This window comes from Apteryx mantelli, chromosome 1 (assembly GCF_036417845.1).
Source record: "Apteryx mantelli isolate bAptMan1 chromosome 1, bAptMan1.hap1, whole genome shotgun sequence".
Lineage (NCBI taxonomy): Eukaryota > Metazoa > Chordata > Aves > Apterygiformes > Apterygidae > Apteryx > Apteryx mantelli.
The window spans coordinates 126,936,340-126,957,980 of NC_089978.1; the positions used below are offsets into that span (position 1 = coordinate 126,936,340).

At 35.6% G+C, this 21,641-nt stretch overlaps 1 protein-coding gene across 2 annotated transcripts in view; it reads right to left on the bottom strand.

Annotated features, from left to right (window-relative positions):
• Positions 1–1,429: 1,429 nt before the first annotated feature.
• Positions 1,430–21,641, bottom strand: part of TBC1D23 (TBC1 domain family member 23) — a 35,016-nt gene continuing 14,804 nt past the window's right edge. The window contains exons 6-19 of one of the 2 annotated variants that reach the window (XM_067301356.1): positions 20,106–20,230; positions 19,949–19,992; positions 18,939–19,042; positions 17,402–17,524; positions 16,270–16,362; positions 13,952–14,122; positions 13,687–13,729; positions 12,865–12,974; positions 12,135–12,277; positions 10,900–10,944; positions 7,706–7,794; positions 4,926–5,061; positions 4,273–4,467; positions 1,430–3,201 (exon numbers count right to left, since the gene is read on the bottom strand). In XM_067301356.1, coding sequence (XP_067157457.1) covers positions 3,120–3,201; positions 4,273–4,467; positions 4,926–5,061; positions 7,706–7,794; positions 10,900–10,944; positions 12,135–12,277; positions 12,865–12,974; positions 13,687–13,729; positions 13,952–14,122; positions 16,270–16,362; positions 17,402–17,524; positions 18,939–19,042; positions 19,949–19,992; positions 20,106–20,230 — 1,503 coding nt within the window. In that variant the 3' untranslated portion in view covers positions 1,430–3,119. The remainder of the gene's footprint in view (positions 3,202–4,272; positions 4,468–4,925; positions 5,062–7,705; positions 7,795–10,899; positions 10,945–12,134; positions 12,278–12,864; positions 12,975–13,686; positions 13,730–13,951; positions 14,123–16,269; positions 16,363–17,401; positions 17,525–18,938; positions 19,043–19,948; positions 19,993–20,105; positions 20,231–21,641) is intronic. The other variant, XM_067301349.1, reaches the window with a different exon arrangement.

Sequence of the window (21,641 nt, forward strand, 5' to 3'; positions counted from 1 at the left end):
AACAGCTTTCAAGCTACAACTAAAGCAGTCGGCAGGAAAAGCTGTAAACATGGTTAAGACCCACTGGCAAGTCCTAACTGGAGCTGAACTGAAAGAGCAGCAATTATTCTTTAGTTACAGCTAGAGAAGCCAGTGCAATTAAAAGTTGCAACTCCCCAGTCTGAGAGTATTTTTGGTGGATAATGTATGTAAAGTTTTGCACAAATTCTCACATGGATCAGAATCTAATAGAAATTTGTGAGATAAAAAGGCATAAGGGAGCATGGAAACACTGACCTTGGTTATAAAACACATATGAGAGCCTCTAACTATCAGGAAAACTTACTGTGAGAAGAGTGTTTTCCTTCCTACTACAGATCTCATTTCCATCACTAAAAGAGAGTTAAATAAAGAATTAAAAGACCCAGCAACAATAGCAGCTGTCATCTTATATTCAACACACAGCGGTACGCTGCAAAATAAAACAGGAGCTTGCAAACCTCTGGCAAATAATTTTTAAAATTCCTGAAGATGAAAGAGATGGGAGGTTGCATACTGAATACTTGGTTTTGCTTTTCAGAAGCTGCCGTTTCAGTACTATAATTGAATTTCTGTTTAGCAACATGAGTTTTGTAAGTAACGTACTAACTACAGATGTATACTATGAGGCAAAAAATAGCCTCCAAATTGTGGATAGAGATAAAAGAAAATTATTTATAGTTTGGACTGAGCTTTGTGTCATAAGGAATCTGTTGACAACTTGCATATTACCTTAAAAATTATAAGTAACCACCCTCTTAGTATTTTGTCTTACACATTTCTACACAGAAGAGTTTAAAACAACAGAGTTGCTGTAGCTTTAGTTTTAGTTTCTGTAGAGCTAAAAGGTCTCTATTCGTTGACCTCATAGAGAAGCATACACATTACCCACTTTCCTTATTTAATATCCAAATACACCTTATTGTTTAACAACTAAGAGTATTTTTCACCACAAGTAATTTGATTCTTCAAGATATTACAAACACTTCATCTACCCATTAAATAACTAGACATCTCAATTCCCCCCCAGTCACATTTGCAGAAATGTGTTTTTCCTCACATTAATGACAGCAGAAATGTGTTACATCATTATCTCAACATTTTCATAGTATAAAACTATGATGCTGAGAAGTCTGGAATTAATACAGAAACCTTCTGTATGATTTGACCATTTGTTAACTCATTTTGACATTGCTATGAACGTTGACTCTGGTTCATCCAAAAATTTAGACTAATTTTATTGAGCATTAAGTGAGCTATATACTTACATAAGGTGTCACTGACAGTAGTTTCCTATGATCCATAATCAACTTCTCTCACTCCAAATATCAAATTCACTTCCATTTAAAAAATATCTTTAGGAAAAACTGTTATTAGATTCACAGAAGTCACACAATATACAATTAAATGCTTTCGGTAAGAACAAGTTATGTTCAAATTGTACTGGTTTATTTACAACTGTAGTTTATAAACAGTAACACAAACATCTTTACATGAAAAAAATCTCATTGCTGAAGTAGGCACAGGGTCAGAGACTCTTCAGGAGATTTTCAGAAGGGTGTAGAAAGAGGAAAAAGTAATACAACAGCTGCAAGGGAAATCTATAAATACATGAGCATTGGCCCAGGTGCAATTTCATGCAAATATCTTTAACAGTTCAAGTTCTATTGGTGTTTACTCAGATACTAAGAAAGGAGAGAGACGGGGGGAAAAAAAAAAAAAAAAGAATTAATTCCAGAATTAAGGTGCCTCAGCTTGATTCCTACTAAAATAACTTAGAATAGCTGGTTTTTATAAAGGTCAGTTTCATTTATTTTATCTCCTGAGGTTGTACCAATTCATGGGTTTTGACTCAAATACTCAGAAGACTCCACGCAGGACAGCTAATCCCAGTTATCATTATTCCACAATTTTTGATAATTTCCACCTCAGTATACGCAGAGGCATTCTTGGACCAGGCTTGCTAGCACGAGAACCATTCTTGGATCAAATGCAAAGCTGCAGATATAGAATAACATAGCTGCCAGTTCTCAAACATTACCTTATTTAGAAGACGATGTTAGTTAAAAGAATATAAACGTATGATTGAATTGATAAAGGCAACAGGTAATGAATACATTTATCGCAGGCAAACAGCACTTGAATCACTGCAAGCATTAATTTTCTTGCAAAACAACACCTTCAATAGTACAAACTCTGTGCTGAAGTTTTTTTAAAATCTTAGACATTTCACTTCTGAGGAGCCAGATAACTTGTTTTCAACTGTCATATTCTGTCATGAAGCATAAACTCCCATTTCAATGCATACACTCACTTCTACATGAGAAACTGTCTCAACCTATGAAATGTAAAATTCTGCATAATTACAAAACTGCAACCCTGTAGTAAGTTTATTATTGTGTATAATTCCAGTTGGTAATTAAAAATGCACTTATTTACCAATTCCAATTATTTAACCTACTAGAACATTTTAAAAAGTTAATTTCACAGTATTCTTTGCATTCTCTCATTCGTCTGGAGTTCAAGATGCACTTAACCAGATTCCAATCATTTTTCATGAGAAGAAAGCAGTATTTCTAAGATTTTATCTGCTCTGCTTACCAACTGGAGTGTTTTTAATCAGTCCTTGATACTAGCCAGTAGGCAAAATCAAAATTTAGAGACTGTAGGCTATGGAGACATTTTACTACCAGATGTCCAGATCATTTAAGACAGCTCTGTTTTCAACTGTTTCTCCATACCTGACACTGCTGCTTTCCTTTAACACAGTCATATGAACCCAACTACATTCTGCATCCTCTCTTACAAAGATGCAGACCACTCACATTAAAGCTTCTTTAAAAATGAAACAAACTGACCTTTATAATAAACATTTCTGCAAAACCAGAAAATATTAATCAAAAAGAAAATTTTAAAAACTGCTCAGAAATTGATAATAATTTACTCTATCTTAAGTCTGCTACTCAGGCAGCTGCAGCTACTCAGCAAACACAAAAATTCTCTTAAGTTAGTTTTCAGTTGGGAAGCTGTCAGTCTGTGTCCATATACAGTATCTTGGTTGCTTCTTCTTTACAAACCGTTCTCTGCAAAGTCTTTAGTTATTAACTCTCCAAGGCATCCAATACTTTCATGATCTGTTGTTTTATGGCTTTGGTAGCATCACCTGCATTTGGAATCAAATACCTTAAAAAATGAAAAAAAAAATCATTAATTTACTATAAAACTGTGTGTATAGACTCCACAATTCTTGTCTTGATTTTTCCTCCAGGGAAGTCTAAAGTGGAAAGAGAAGGGGAAGCTACTAAAAGCAAAACCTACTGTGGAAATAAGATTTATTTCTAATTTATACTATGGAACATTTTCTCTATGTGAACTTAGCACTGGTGAGGAATAATTCTCAGGCTATCCTGGAAACAAGATGATCTTCATGAACTGACAAAGGTAAAGAACATAGTTCAAGATCTCTCCAGATGTTAGCACTGCTTTACTGATGCATGGCAGCCCCCCTTTTATTTAGCTGTGGTGTCTGACCTTCTACCAAACTCATTTCATTCTGCTCAGCCAACAGGAATAGAATAAATTCCCTAGTGAACTAGGAAACTTATCTCCCACTTGTGAAAATAGAGCATCCACTGCACACAGTTCTCCACAAGGACGAGGAAAAGGATGAGAAGGAAACCAAGTATGCTGGCAACTTTGTTAAAACACTGCTGACAACAGACCACACCAATGAGAAACCCCCAAACACCCAGTTTCCCCCCCTGCTCCCAATCTTAGCCACTCCCCTGCTGAGCATGGTAATACATAACTTTCAGGAATCAGGTTCCTGGACTGGTGTCCAGAGTTTGAGGTTAGGCTGCTGGACTCCTTATACAAGGCATGGGAAGAGTTAGATGACTCAACAGAAGCTACAGAAGACAGAACTCTCTCTTAAACCCCAGACTTCGCAGATTTAGACTTTAGGCTGCAAGTAGTTGCCCATATGGTTGTCATTTAAGACATACTACAAAAGGCAAACACTTGCACACACCCCATTCCCAGCAACTGTGGTTGCAGACCCTGGAGACCACTCCCTGCTGGGTGTTGTAACTCTCCTCACGGTGCTGACAGATCTCTTTCACATTAGGGTAACTGCTCCTGCACAAAAGCTTACTTTCAAACCCAGTTCTGGGAAGCACAGCATGCCTCTGATTTCCAGCTGACAGCATTCTGTGTATCATTACTCTTCATATCAGTGCTACAGGCATCGCTTACCTTTCAACTGCCAAAATTTCTATGCCTGAAGTATTGCTATTTCCATATTTAAAGGTGATCAGTTCTGGGTGTTTCTTCTTAGATGTGATTTTGACTACAGAGTTGAGTGCTTGGCGAGACTGTATGTAAGCCAATCCCTTTCGCGATGGAATTTCCCTCAAACAGTACATATGGGTTGCAGTTACAAGGAGATGACTTGAAGGGAGAGAAAGATACAAATTAAATTTGCTAATTAACTAAATATCAGCTATTTAGAAAGCTAAATTCTATGGATATGCTACAGTATGAGCTAGATAAAAAAGTTTAAGTCCAAGAAGCAGTCTTATACTTAAAAGTCTACAAAACATTTCAGATGTTCAAGCATGGCATCATGCTACACTTAGGGCCACCTGTTCCTGAAAATAAGCCTATGCATATTGAGACTTTTTTTTTAAACAAAGCAAAATTTTATATTACATTTTTTATGTAATTGACATTCTATAGCACTACAAATATAAGAAATATTATAGTGAGTAATATTTTGTTCTAGATTGTCTTGCATCTTCATTTTCCAGTTTAATATAAAGAAATAATTTAACAGTCCAATAATTAAAAAAAATAAAAATATGTACACAGACAGACATTTTCACAAAGTTTAATACTGATTCCAGTACCTGGGAAACATGTGTCCGTTTTCTTTTACTTCATTACAAGGGAAGTTATACTTCACATCAGGTTTATTTATCCATGTTTGGATGTTGACAACCTCTTTTCGATCATCATCTGACATTGAGGAGCTATCAATTTCATCTGTTTTGAATGGGAAGGTGGTCAAAGGAAAAAAAAAAAAAAAAAAAGATTTTCACATGATGTCAGACACCTTTTCAACTCTCTTAAAACAATAATAGCTATCTGGGTTCAAACCCAGGGTCCATCTCACTCCATGTCCTATATCCAGTGGTGTCCATAAAAAGATGCTTAAAGGGAAGAAAGAACAAAGCACGTATACTTGATATTTCTCTATTAATTCTCTCTCAGAATACAATTATTTTCAGCTCAGGGATTTCTTGAGCTTGTGCTATTTGCCCATTCACTAAACTTTGATAAATGTCTTCTGCCTGTACTTGTCCAGCCTTTCATTGAACTCACATAAACTTTTTGCATCTTACAACACCAACACCTTTTGGCAAGGTGTTGTTGTCAAGTACATTCCAGGAAGACCTCTTTTTGTTTGTTTTGAGATTGCGAACTTCATTTGATACCTGCTAGTTTCTTGTATGAGAGAAAATATCATCAGCTGAGCCCTATCTACCCTTCTCCAGGCCACTTAACCAGGCATGATTTTGTGGGCCACTTACCATATACTCCCCTAAATTGTCTGTTTCACAGGACAAAGCCCTAACTTATTCAGTTATTCCCCTTATGAAAGCCGTTTCGTGCCTTTGCTCACCCTTGTTATCCCTCTCTGAACATTTTCCTGTTCTAACACACCCTTTCTGAGATAGGGGCCAAGACACAATATTCAACATGTGGGTGAACCATAGGTTTATACAGTGACATAATGGTCTCCATCTGTCTCACTTTACATTAATCTATAGCAAATTTCATCTGCCATTTTATTGCCCAGTCACGCAGACTTACAAGTACTTCTGCAATTCTTCAGTCTGTCCTTGTCCTTACTACCTTGAATTACTTTGGATCATTAGCAAAAGTTGTTACCTCAGGGTTCACCTCCTTTTCTAGGACATTCAAAAATATTTTTAAAACCAAAACTTGAAGTACAGACCTCTGTGAAAAACCTGGAACTTTTAAAAGTGTTATCACTTAGTTGCAAAATACTGTTTTTGTATCTAAATATGGTGCAAGGTTACTTTCACATAGTATTGTGAGCACTAAATTAGAAGAATTTAAGCACTTGATTTAAAATGATGAATTATATTAAATCCATAGAATTTGCCCCCAGAATTAACTTCCAGTGACAACTCTTAAGTGTCTTTTTCAAAGCTATTTTTCTAAACTTTATCAAAGCTTTTATTTCAAAGCAATTCAGAATTATAACCACACATTTGAAAAGGTACTCACTGAAAATATACTATAAAATTGGATAGAATGGAACAAAACCCATCCCATTTAACTACAGAAAGCCCTACTAAAACTTCACAAAAGCTAATTATATGAAAACAGCTTCACTTTTTGCATTTTTCTTTACTAAAATATCATATATTTCATTTCATGCATGTTGGTTTTGTTTATACAAATCACTGCAGTTATTTTTCTTATTTAATGAGAGTAATAGTGCTTTTAAAAACAAATATAATTAGAAATTAGCAAACAACCATTACTGAAAAAAATGTTTCAGACAATTCCTCTTTAAGGACCTGGTTTTCTGAAACTATATAGACCTTTTAGTATTCATAATATTTTGTGGCAAACAACTGTGCAAACAATTATGTGCATTTGGAGAAGTAGCTTCTTAGTTTTGAAGCTTCTACTTGCTAGTTTCATTTGCTTCTTCCTAATTCTTACAGTAGACAGACAGTGATCAATCGTTTCTCATCAACCTTATTTAAACCAATTCAGATTTTATAAACCTTTGTCAGTAATCTTCATAAGTTATTTCTTTTCCAGATTTAAGATTTCTAGTCTAGTTACATGTTTCTCATCTGGAAGCTGAATGTGTCTTTTGGTCACAGAAGAAAGGTTACTTATGAAAAGATGGCTGGGAGGGAGCTAGTGCTACCAGAACAGAAGCACAACAGAACAATATTAGGTCTTCATCAAGTCTCAGAAAAAAGTCTTTGTGAAAAGTGTGGTGTCCAAGTTTTGCCTGTAATTTTTCAACTAGATCAAATAAATAAGTATTGCACTCATTTTCTATGACATCCTACAGGCATATCAAGAGATGAATCAATTCTTGATAGATTTGATGCTAAGAAGCACAGTCCAGAACACTGGAGAGGAGTGCACACATTAGTCATCTTTGTAAGTCTAGCTCCCAACTGTACTCTTAAAATGCAGATAGTTATGCAAACTGCCAACCCTACAGATTCAACCGGGGATCTACCAGTTAAAATAGGTCCCTTACATTTTGCTTACTGTTTTGAATAGTAAGGGTACAATAAGATCAGTGTAGAAAAAACAGATCTTTACTAGAGAAATACTGAGTGAACACAAAGAATCCACTAGATCATCTGATTCCATTTGTTCCTGTTTGGGTCTACCACAAAATCTTTTTTTTTTTTTTTAGTTTGCTACCGTGTATTTGAACAGTGAGTTTCTTTTTTCATTAGTCCTCAGGCACCACAGTAACAAACATGATTAATAGTAACAGTTATAAAAATGCCATCTTACATGACAAAGATGCAAACAACATAAGTGCACTCATGATTTAGCCAAACTTAATGAATTTGTCTAAATGAGTTAATCTAGGTAAGAGGAAAGTCTCCTACTGTACCAGTATCATATTCTTCTTCATCTCCAATGCTGAATACTGGTTTCACACCACGGTAGGGCTTTCCTACCCTGTCACTGCTGCTGACATGTCTGCAGGCAATGGAAGGGGCAGGAGAAGACAGGGGATGGGAGGAAAGAAGAAAAGTAACTTTCAGACTGATGGTATAATTCCTATAACAACATGTATTAGCAGAACATAAACATCTGTGCAACTGAAAAGGACAGGAGAATTTCATAAAGCTGCCTGCAAGGAAGCTGGGACTGACCCATCAAGCAACTGGGTTAGTGAAATCAAGTATTTCACAATTACTTGGCAAGGCTCAATACTGTAACAAATAAACTGAAAAGCAATACTACTTTGTTTTAAATACAACTTCTGGTCACCTTCTCAAGCTGCAAAATATGTTAGAGACCTGAAATCTGAAGAGATGCTATGAAATTTCTATTGCAAAAGTCTGAGCTCTGTCTGAAATATTTCTTGGACAGCCAGGGCAGCTTTGCAAAGATGCCAAGTTTGGGTGGAGGAAAAGTTGGAGAATACTAACTAACATATCTGGAAGTTCTTTTTTTTCTGGCAAATGGGTGATTCCTGAGAGCGGTTTTATCAAAAAGGTAACAAAATACCTTAAGCATTTCACAGTGGTATTATTAACCATGCACTGTAGTGTGAACTCTGACTTCCTAGTCACTACTGCAGCCCAATCCTGTAATCTTGGTCAAAGAATCCCTACTGGGAATCCCAGATTTGCACAGATTTTGACTGAAAAAATCGGATTTAAATCTGCTTCTACAAATCATGTTAAATGACACATACAAATATGATTTTGAGTTTCAGTGTTTGACAGTAACAGTTGCCAACTCTTGTAATATTTTAATACTCCAGCTCAGAGCACTGAGATTAAATAGTCACAGCTGTCATGTTAAAGCTTCCGGTCCTCAACTGCAGAGAAATAGCTGGGAAAAAACGAGAAAATCTAAAGGTTCAAAAACCCACAAAGTAATTGCTCCCCCCCCAAAACAGAGAGTTCATGATTGTAGCCTTCAGAGCTGGCAACATGTAATTGTGAAGAAAGAAAGAAAAAAAAGAAAAAAGAAAAAAAAAAGCCCATCTGTCACCCTCTCCCCATTTCAATTTTCTATAACCTTTTTTTCTCCCTAAAATCTGTATTTGTATTTCCTATAAACTGTAGGCCCCACTTCCTGTTTTAAGCATGTCCACATACTCCAGTTTTATGTGCTACTGTAGAACCAAGTCTCAAAACTGAGAAGCTTCTTCTTTAGTAATATATAAAGAAATGCTAATACTCCTGTATAACTGAAAGCACATTGGAAAGTTAAAAAAGGATCCTACATTTTCTATGGCTAAAATTCAGTAGTATAGATAGAACAAGGAATTGTTAAATAGGAAAAAAACAGAAATGCATTCTACAAAATACAAAAAATACACATACAAAACCATGCTTATTAGTGCTTAAGACAATAAGCATCAATGACACTGACAATTCAGGAGGGCAGTGCTTCTATATGTAGATTCGCATAAATACAGACTTTTTCTAGGAAACTAAGGGTTAAAAAACACAACCATAACCAATTTAGTAAGAAGATGCATGTCTAAACAGGGTTGAATTGAAACACAGACAGGATTTAAGTGAAGAACTTACTGGCAATTTACAGAGCAAAGTTAGTCAAGACAAGAGAAAGAAAGAAGTCACTTTATAAAAAACTCTGAACATCTTAAACTAGAAATGAATCTCTCTTAACCTGTTTGCATGGAAGGCCATCATTAAATTATTAATTTAATGCAATTCTGTTCAGTGGTAAACCTGCAAAATGAAATTTATTGGTAATAAACACAAAGTGGATCTGATGAATGGATGGGAAAAGAATGTCATTCCAGGGTTTTTGGAACTGCAATTTTAAGAGAAGAATAGTCTAATGATCCATAGTCTGAGCATAGTAACTTAATGCAACTTCCTAATGGAAGAAGATAACCAATCTGAGTGAAAGCAGCAAGTAAAAAGAAGAAAAAAAAAAGAACAGGCACAATCTCAATATATCAAAATGGTTACAAATACAGATTCAAGTGTCCTTCAGTAACTGAACATAGGCACAAAGTGTTTTAACTGGGAATTTTACACTTTCTTACTGCATTCTAGTAATCAGTCAACAAACAGAAGGGAAAAATCCCCATGAACTTTAGGATTTTTAAAGTAACAAAATATACATAGTGCTGTTGAGATATTTCTACTTTTCAAAAGCGTATCAGTTAATATTACTGTTATTTTTGCACACACAACAGCACTTCTGTAATACTTATGGACAAATCCTATCTCAAAGTATGTGCAAACTACTTGACAGAGGAACTGGACCAAAATTCTGAAAACCCAAACAGCATTTTGAATCTGCATTAATTCTGCCAGCACCAACCTTCATGCTTTTCAGTTGATAAGGGTCAAAAGCTGTAATGAAAAGTGCCTAAATTTTAAGTGAAGTTCCCAAGTGATCATGCATGGGCTGCAAGGTAGTGGAAGTCCTTCATTTATCACAAGTAATTTTATATACACTCAGAGGCACATTTCTTTATTTCTGAAATAACTGTGAGGCAATAATTCTGAGGCAAATGGGAGTAGATCCCACATTTGTGTGAAATGCAGTAGTTAGGTGAACAAGATGAAGGAGAGCTGAAGCCTGCATGGCTACCTGCTACAGCCTAGCAGTGTCAGACTACCTGTAAACTCTGAGGATACTTCATGAACAGCTTGTAACAAGTCCTGTTTTGTAGTCGTAGTCTCTCCTGTTAAAGCCCTATATCCCTTAAGCCAAAATCTGTTCAATAATTGTTTTTGGCTTCTTTCAGTAGTACAAGTAGCACAATAAAATGTAAATCAAAATGCAAATAAAATGCAAATAACAAGTAAAAAAAAAAGTTCCATAGAAAGCAATAGTAAAGAAAACAGGAAAAAAAAAGTAGAACCAAGAAAAGAAGAAAGCACTGCAAATCCATTCTTTTTCTTCCTCTAGTTCCCAGACCAGTACTTTTATAAATCAATAGCTTTAATAGATTTTAAAAACCTAAACTGATGTAAAAATATTTGAGCAATTTTGTCAGTGTAACCAATGCTTATAAATATTGCGATGCCATGCTAAATACGACAAAGGAGGTTTTAGTCAGACTGCTTTAGTTATCAAGCTTACCGCTCCAGGCTTGCTCTGTCTGGCCAGGGAATATTGAAAGGTATTCTATAGCACATTGGGCAGAGGACAGAACAAAATAATTACAAAAAAAAGGTTTAAAGGAAAAATCTACATAAAAGAAAACAATGCTGATACAGAGCATTTGTATTAAAGTATCTTCTCCAGGGAGGATGCTTATAAATAAAGGCAATGCTTTACAATAGTTAGCCATAAGGCAGAGAAATAGTTGTAGATATTCTATCAAAATATGCATTTTTATGTTATCTTGAATTTGAATTCTTAGCACAAGTATTACTACCAAATGCTATTTAAGAAACTTTGCCTCTAATTGTGATATTAAAAAAAATAATTTTCCAACAAAAAAGGCAAGCAACGATAATCTGTAAGTGACAGTCTGTACCTTTTGATTAGTGCAATACTGCTCGAGAACTACTGTTCATTTGGCACATATTCCAAATCCCATTATCAAACAGACACTACCTCGATAGATTCTGCAGTACCAACGTCTTAGCGACACAACTCCAAAGCCTGCATTCTTTGAAGAACAACTCCAAAATACGCTATTGCTTAAAACTTTGACAGATTATAGCTGTTATTCTTTTGTCTATTTAAGATAAGTATTTAGAATGGAGATTTCCAACTTTGAACATGTCTTTTAACAAGTGCTCAGATTCTCACTCCTACCTCTAGTTGCAGATATAAAAAATGAGCTAGAAGTAATTCTGGGTTTAAAGACAGACTTTATATTAGGACTTGAAATTGAAGATTTTTGAAAATTTTAAATTCAGTTTGATAAATTCCCTACTAGTTAAGGATTCTGAACAGGTTCTTTTTTTGTGTGTGTCTGCACGTGTGTGTGTCATTCACCCATTCCATTAGAATTAGGATGGGAAGAGCTGAAATAAAACAGAAGTGATTCTTGACTTCTAGATTGAATGCTGTACAGACACATTATAAGGCAAAGTCAAATTAATGATGCAGTGACAGCCTGTGGATAAACACTGAAATGGATACAGTCAAGAGAAAAGTCTGCTTACATTGGCTTTGCAATACTGAGCCAACATAGTAGGCTTACTATATTGTGATAAAATAGTGAGGGGGGGGATGTAAAAACTGAAAACAAAAGATATCTTTTCCTTTTTTCTAATCAGCATAGTCTTGATATTTACAAGATAGCCATCTGAAATGGGCAGTCATAACTCTCTGCTAATCATAATTAGGTATAAATAACCCACCTGTCCACTGGTGTAGATGTGTTTTCAATAAAACTAATAACTTTTTCTTTCACATTCACAGATTTAGTCTTCAAAGCAACTGTCATTTTATTCACCAAGGACTTGACTCCTTTTCCATCACCTGAACCGTTAGGAGAATCACCCTGTAAAGGTAATTCCTCTCAGGATTAATCATAAAAAAAAAATCATGTTCTTTAATCTCTGGTTAGTTAAGAATGGAAACAGACTACAAAATATTAAACTTGTACTTTTTGGTACTCAATAGAACATTAATTACAACATTAAGTATTAAGCCTTACTACTCAGCACTCTGGTATGCAAATATAGAGAGGAAGAAACTCTATTCATGCTAAATTTTATACAAATTAAAAGCCAAATTCTACATACAACATATCAGCTATAGAAAATAAACAATTTTGAGCTTTCCAATGTCAGCTTTATAGTAATTTGTTCCCAGAGTGAATAAAAGCCAAGAAGAGAATTATCCATTACATATATTCTTTTGTAGAACTACCCTCTTCTCTAGAGGCCCTTCCTCTCAAGAGGATTAGAGTGTTTAAGACCACCTCTAAGCAAGCAGATAATATATTCTGAAATTAAGTACGCAACTAAGAACAATCATGATTTGCAGTAATAGATTGTAAAGAACAGAATGAGGGATATGAAGAAAAAATTCAGTAAACCTGGGGCTCCTATCCCACTACACCACCTGAGCTAGAAATTCACTTACATCAACAGAAGAGTTTATGCTACTTCTTGAGCCTGAGGTACTAGCAATCCAGTGTCCATATCCATTTTCTGGTCCTTCCACATTGATATCCGCTAAGTGCTGCTGGAGGGCTGTTAAAAGGCCATTAAAAAAAAAATGTTCAGAACTACACTGGAATTAATCTTATGATGAAAGTATTGTATATCCATGACTACTCAGTAAAAATGTTTGTCCAGATGATTCAGTGCAACAAATAGATTCATATACTACTATAATCATCCCTGGTTTTCCCTTCAGTAATACAAAGCCATTACCATAACCTTTATTTCACATCTACATTTTACATATAAGTCACTGCTTTGATCCTAAAGATAGCTATTTTGACACTGCACATCTTGACTAGTAATACTTCTATGCTCATATTGTAAACCTCTCCTGTTTTGGAGCCATGCAGACTCCAGCAATTATCTACTAAGCAACATGAAGTGCAGAATTATGAACTGATGATTTAAGAAAACACAACAATAATTACCAAGCATCTTCATATGGATTTACAATCTACAGAGGCTAAATACCAGCGACAGTAAATTAGAAGGAAGAGGGAATTTCCCTGCTTCCTGTATTAATTTTTCACTCTTCAGAAGTGGGGGTAAGGCCCAACAGTTAACCCCAAACGTGCAAATGCAGAGTACTGGCTTGTGCAAAACTAAAATCTGGCAAATAAGACATTTGCCATTCATTTAGCTGATTTCTAGTCAAAAACTAATAAAGATATCAACAGCATTAAAATATCAAGCTTCCTTAAGCCAATATTAATACAAAGGTCATTATTAATAAGCTTACCCATAAATCCTCCTTTGGCAATGCTTACATACTCTTTATTTTTCTGCAACAGAAAAGACATTTTCCTGGTTGAAGCAAAACATCTGTGAATTCAGTTTTGCAAGCACAGTAAGGAAATATGGGGGGTTTGGATCATTCAATACAATTTGGTAATGTAAAATAAGTTAATATTTCAGGAGGGAAACATTTTGTCACTTAATATCAGAGATATGTGCAGAAGCACACCTTATTTCAGCTATTAAAATCAACAGCAATTTAGTAGTACCTGTAAGAAGTGTGCTAACACCATGTTCATGTACATATCTTCTTCTTCCCTGCCACTTCCCATGAAGCAGAGATGTTCCCCACCAGCTATGGAGCCAGACTCAATGGATTGCTTTTGTGCTTCTAACAGGGATTTTACAGATTGTGCAAACTCTGATGGGTTTTGAAGCATCTGTGGAATGAATGAATAAAAAGGATTTAACACTAATGCACTGTAACACAACATGTGAAAAGATACACTTTAAAAATGGTTATAATTTGCTGAGCACTGAGAATGCACCCTACAAGAAAGAAAGAAAAACAAAACAAAAAAAACCAAACCAGATCCAGATTTTATGTTATGTAACGAACACTGAGAATGGCCCTCTTCTTCCTCATTCCACTATGCCCTCCCCAAAAAAAGAATACAACTTGCATCTGTTAGCTTAATCTTGAAGACACCAAAGGAAGGTAGAAAAAAAAAAAAAGTCAAGCAGCAGTAATTTGGCAACATAGCAGAGGGACAGATTTCCACAACCATATATGCTTGATTACAACACTTTTGAAGTTTGTAGTTCTGGACTCCTTCAAAAAGCCTAGCATTTCTACATGCCAGTAAGAGCCTCCTCTTGCTGTCTCCCCACTAGGCTTTTTTTGTTTGTCACCTCCTCCTCTACCTTACCCAGATTTGGGAAAAAAGCTCATGATCAGAATTACAAATAGATGCCCAGGGTTCTTGGTACTCTCTAATAAGTTAAGGCTGTCATCTCCTAAAGGCATATGACACATTCAAAAACAATGAGCTGCTAGGTAGAAGGCATGAAGAAACACACACTTTCTTATTGCAGAAGAAATTTTAATCGTTTGAGGGGAAGGCACTTAAATCCAGTTATAGACTGATGTTTCCTTGTCAATTAAATTAAGTGGGGGAAGCAGGGGGGGGAAATGTCCCTTATCTAGCCTTTGCCCTGAATTAAATGATGAAGTACAAAGTAAGAAGTATACGAGCTAGCCATCAGTAAGTCAGCCTGAATTTGAACTGGGATTTTCTTAGAACCAAATGCTGGTGCTTTATTACTTAAGGGCTAAGCCTCACTACTACTACTTAGGACTACCTATAAGTGAGACAGATTCAAAAATGCTTTCCCCACTGTCTCCCTGGACAAAGCTTTTTGTCTCAAAGATTATTCCTTGCATTAAATTTCTAAAAACACAGATGAACCTGGGGACATGCATCCAGCACACAGTTTATGATGGATCCTAATCATATCCACCGACACACATTGCAGCAGTTAATTCCAACATATAATTAGATACATAATAATTAATCACATACAATTTAAGAACTGCTTGCATGGCCATTTTTCCTAGATCACTAACTTTTTATTTATTAAAGAGTCTGTAATGCTTATTTCTACCTTACTGAATGTGATGTTCAACTAAAGCTAGCAGAAGGACACCCATGTACCAAGGGGAAAGCTTTTCCTATGTAATTTCTGATTTAGGATAAAAACCAAAACACTACATAATTATATTTGTGCAAATAATCCTGAATAATACATCATTTTAATTATAGTGATAGAGATAGCAGATGCAGAACTGAGCTTCTTCCCTAGAAAGATCAAAAAGCCTTTTAGGGGGTACATACATGGAAATCATTCCATGCAGCATCCCTGTTTGCAGTGAAATAGTACAGGGTTAATCTGGAAGTGAAGAACACATTGAAACCAAACTGAAACAGCATAGGTGATTTGGGAAAAAAAGAGAGGAATATATCTGAATGATCAGTTATAAACTCGTATCAAATGGAAACTAGAGCAAGATCTTTAATGAAGTAATTAAAAAGTCAGTTTTACATCTCAGTCCCAAGATTAAAGCATTTTTTTCTCTCAAATTATACAGTGAAAGTTTTGAAGGACCAACCAAACAGTTTTCACAGATATACACCCCTTACAACCAGGCTGTAATAAGCCTGGCTGAAAAAAAGGGTGCTGTCTGCTAATTAATGACACTTTTCATAAGAAACTATGATACTAAACAGAGATTTCTCCTCCAAGCAATGTCTGCATTTTATCCCATGTGGTCTCCAGTTCTAATCAAAGATCAGGAAGGCTGGAATCCCATACTCTAATGTCACAAAGGACTAAACTTCTCAGTAAAATGATGGTTCCACAAATCTCCTTTAGAGAAAGCTAACTTTTGAAGCCTCAGCATGTAAATAGACATTGTGGTCCACAAACTACTGTCTAAGGACTATTAGTTTTTTGAGACAGACATTTCTCTCTCCCTTTATTTAACTTAGGATTCAAAAAGCTGTACAGAAACAAAAAGCATACGAACCAAGTCTGAGTCTAAATGAAATGCCGTTGATAAATGCCCAGCATTGTATTGTTCTGCAGGACGACAATCCACTACAAAGAACCTTACTCCTTCCTGAAAGAGAAAGATTACCTGTTACAAAATTAAAAGTGGTGTAATTATTAATGGGAAAGTACATTATTCAGTTTTATTTTAATAATAATTCCAACATTATAGGGAGGGATTCAGTGAAAAGGGCTAGCAGCCATCAGAAAATCATATTTGAGCACTGCAAACTACCAGTTACCAGCACCACCAAAATTATTCTTATAGTGATCTCATATTAATATAGTAGCTTACACCTCAGAAAGGATCTCCAAGTGCAAAACACAGTGCAGTTATTTCCCCTCTACTGAGAAAAAAAATAGTCTGTAGGAGAGCACATGCCAACATGACAAGATATTAGAAGGGATAACTTTGAAGTCCCAATCCAACAGTCTGTGATTACTCAGCATAGCACACAGGATTAGATTTATGCCCGTCGACTTAAAGAGGATATAAGCACATGCTTAGCTTTACTTGGAGTAGGAAAAAAAACTATGTATGATGAACTGGGGCATGGAAACTGCTACAAAAAAGCTAGTAGTTAAAAAGAAACACTATAGCGTAACTACACGAATATCCATATATTGTTCTTAAATACTAAAAGTGAAGTCCATGCATTTAAGTATCTTGGTAATAAACAAAACTATGCAAATAGCTTGCACCAAAACAAATTTTTTCATTTAAGCATTTAATTGCCAAAAGGCAGATATTTTGTAACAGCATTCTTCTCAAAGGCACAAAGTAGTGCATTTTATATTTTCCTCTACAATAACTGTATTTGGAAAAGAAATAAAATCAGTGAGAGATTAATTCACGCTCCTACTCCCCAAATCTAGATCAGCCATATTAAGTTCCCCTTTGCTGTAGCTCTAGTTGCTACAGCATAGATGCATTGCAGTCAGCAGATAATTTACAAAGGGGACAACTTCAAGACAAAAATATTTTTTCCTGAAACAGCAAACATAGCTGCGTTGTTAGCACTTAGAAATACTGGAGATACATTGAGAAGTAAGGGATTCTACTCCTTCTCTGGAAAATTTGCAAAAGAAGAATAATTTAGCATACTGACTCCTTGTTGCTGATTTGCTTGAAGAATTTCAGACACAGAAATTGCTAGACAGAGAGCCTGGCTCAAATCAGTGTCATCATCTTTGAGGCCCAGCAAGCTGCTGCCAAAAAGAGTGTGGTTGTCCTATTAGGGGCAAGAGGAAAAAAAAAAAAAAAAAAGTAATGTTAACTGAAGCCATTGTTCTGTCCTTAAAACTGAAGGTTTGAAGTAAAACAACAACCACTGTATCACAAATACTAAGCCCAATATACGTATATCTTCTCTATATGGTCATTGAATTTTTGATACTTCTTTCCACAGACTTCTGAAAAACATGAACTTTGATTACAAACATGCTTGTTCTCCATTCTGACAGTGTCAAGATGATTAAATTACATACAGCTGCATGTCAGCAAACAGAATCTGACATTAAGAAAAACCCTGTCTTTTCAAGAATCTCACATACCCATCTACCATTCATCAGCAAAAGTACAGACAACCCAAAAGCAATGACTACCAATTACTTCTATCTCATGAGTCCAACTTGGTCAACAGATTTCTTGAATAAGGAAGGACTGCAAAATCAGAGCCTGTAATGACACCTGTACCTCATCTAAGTGACTTTTTCCTGCTTGCTGTTGCAAGTACAGCTAGGAGAGCTGTCGTACAGTCTACTACAAAGCACTTGTGTCAGCATGACATTTTTACTGGTCAGTTCTTATAACAACCTAGTTTGCAAAACAAGGGAACAAGATAAAAGAGCTTAAGGAGGACTTCTAACAAAGAAAGTAAATTGGTACAGAAAAAATAAGTCTTATTTGCAGCATTGTTCTAGTCTGTTTTTTTGAATTTTAAGTTTTAACACTTTAGAAAATTATATTATGTGGCTGCCCACTAATACATGAGGGTCACTGTGAGGGTGGTTGATCACTGGAACAGGTTGCCCAGAGAGCTTGTGGAGTCTCTGTCTTCGGAGATATTCAAAACCTGGCTGGACACGGTCCTGGGTAACCTGCTCTAGCTTGCCCTACTTGAGCACAGGGGTTGAACCAGATGACTCCAGAGATCCCTTCCAACCCCAAATATTCTGTGATTCTGTGATAAGAGTTAAGAAGAATCATCACATCCATTTGCAGCTTTGCTTTATAGACAAAGTCCAGCAGAAGAGTGTGTGCGGGGAGGAAAGCTATTCAGCTGAACTTGCTCTCTGCATGGTAAATGTTTACATACCAGTAATTTACCTTTTTCCAGGCAGATTGTGGTTTTAATGTGGTAAGTCTGCATCACTGGCTAAAAACTTACAGCTAAGCCATAAGAGCAATTAAGACTATACTGGTTATCAGTCATGCAGCGAGAAGACTGTAGGGAAGATTCTTTTTAACATGCTTCACTTAAGCTTCTTCTCTTTCAAGCTTTCAAGGATCATAAAAGTAAATACCACCAGAGTAACAACATGAAAGAATTGTTAAAAAAAAGTCAATGAAATATTCAAAGTTACTGTCAGCAAGAGCTTAAATAATCATCAAAAAAGAAGAGAATTTCAAAATTAATTTATTACCTTCCTGAAAGAAGCTGGAGTTTTGCTACAATAATAATGTGCCAAAGAGAAGAGATCTTCTATATCCTCTAACTCGAGATTGGCTGGTGAAGTTTCTAGGAATTCTGACATACATAAACAACATAGGTACACAATTATTTCAGACAGAAAAAAAGCACCGTATGCCTTTTCATATCATAAGATATCTTATTTTTATAAGGCATAACACAGTTTATTAATTAAAGTTGAATGGTGATTCATTCTTTAGGTAGAGGCAGAAGATACAGAGAGTACTGCTCATCCATAGGAAACCCACATTATTTGCTAGATCTTTAAACCTTCTACCCAGATTAGTTCATGTTTAGCACACCTCCACGTCTATACAGTGGTAGCTTTCAGCTGTAATACTAAGTCAGTCGCACTGTTATCTGTCCAGAATGGTACACGGGTATAGTTCTGCAGCATATGGCAGAATTGCAAAAACCCAAGCACTCTCATTATGTATTATTAGAACTTTATCAATTATATTGTAGTATGCCATATAAAATAATGCTAAGGCAGGTGAAATATGCTCACAAGAAACTCAGTCTAATTTCTATAAAGACAGAAGGGTGGGAGAGGAGAGGGAGACAACGACAATGAGTTAAGCCCAAAACAGGCACATACAAAGATGATAAATTGGAAAACTCAACAAGGGCAATAGATTTAAAGAAGGATTTGAAAGCTGCTGCTTTGAGCTTGGAAACATGCGGGTTGTTTCAAGTACTCTGAACTGAAATACAAAACTATATGTGGGAGTGCTAAGGGGAAACACAAGAAAAGAACACTAAGGACAGAGCAGATGTGAGGCAGCAAAAGAACAGTGAGAAAGGAATTAGTAGGTGAGGGGATTCACTGAGGAGAAAAAGGTAAATAATTAAATGATAATTAAACAACAATTTAACCATTCAATAATTTAAAATGATAAACTACATGGGGATTAAATTATATGGTGAATGTTTTATCAGCAGCTGGGTAAGAAAAGTACTTACTTATCATTTCTTCTTTATCTGTTTCTTGTGCTAAGATAACATCTCTGAAAACAGTAAAGTCACAGGCATGGATTAAGTCAGTAAAAACAAAATGAAACACAGATTGATTAAAACTGTGTGACCAGGGAATGTCTCAAAAAATTACCTATATACTCACTTTGCATTGACAAGGATGATTAACATTAAGAAATAAACAAAGAATGGATCTGCTTGCTGTAGATATCCATCCCATATGGCCTGAGTGACTTCAGCTGAACAGTAATATGAAAAGAGGCTCCCAAGCTGAAAAGTTAGAAAACAGTATGAGAAAAAGCAATAACCAGGAACAATCTTAACAGGATAACATTTGTTAATAGAGATACAAGTCATCTAAAAGAAAATAAAAACAAACAAACAAAAAAAAACACATTAACACATTTGCACCATGTACTGAAGGATGGTTCTACCCTCAAAAATGATTTTTTTAAAAAACAGTGCAATAAAGCTACAGAACATTGTCTGTGAATAATATCCCCAGCATGAAGGAAACTCTGCTGTAAATTTTCAGCCATGCAAATTCAGCCAGAGATATAACAGTCTGGCCAGAGTGCTTTTCAGCTCATAGGCACTCCACAGTACCAAATATATTATACTACATTTTGATGTAGTGCAGGTACTAACAATATTAGAATCATCTCCTGATACTGAATTAGCCTTGCAGGGCAAAAAAACCCCCAACGAAACAAGACAGTAATAAGAGAATTCATTTCACCCAATTAGCTTAGCAAATAGGACTTTAAAAGAGCACAGTATATTAAGAAGGCTTTTTATTTTTCACAGTAGAACCAAACTAATGAACACTGTCACAAAGTAGTTTGGTAATGACACTTACTCAACATTACATTATGACGCTCACGGATGAGTAATTAAAAATTTGCCAGCAACAGAAATTTTTCATTACTATTTAACAAACTGTATGCCTGTTCCCATATTCCCTTTTAAAAATACATCCTCTCTGATATGCCAAGTTCAAAGTGAACAAAAGAAGCTGTGAGTATCCTTTCACGCATCCCAGATAATATTTGTAATGACACCTAACTCAAATGCATACCAGCTGGCCGCAGTGGGGTCTTACTGAGCCTTCTGCTGCATTCACATTTGTATCAATAGAATTACGGCTTTCAAAAGCTCAGTACCTGTTTTTAAACACTATCCTGGAAGCTTTCAACACCTCCTAGTATACTTTTGTAGTAAAAAGAAAGATTTATCCAGTTCCAAGTCAAAGGCACTAAAGACAGTATGTCTCTGAACAGTGAGGCAATAACAGGTCCCTGAATGTTGCTTACATAATTCAACATGTTAGGGAACCTCTATATGAACTAAGTTTGTTGATGGATGAAAGAACAACTTTCATGTAAACTCATAATATAAAATGAGGCCTAAGACTTCTCTACAATTGTACACCAGCAAGCCTGACATCAAGACTGGCACTAACACTAGCTCAACTTCCTACTTACTTTCAAAGGGAAGATTTTTCCTAATAAATCACTAAACTTTTAATAAACAACTATAATGAAGCTGGTGTTTACTAAGAAGTACACCAATACACAAAAACAGCGGAGATTCAATACTTTAAAAAAAAAAAAAAAAAACAACTGCTGTTTTGAAGGCTGATGACTGCCACAGGCAGATTTTGGGAGTAAGTTCTTCCTGA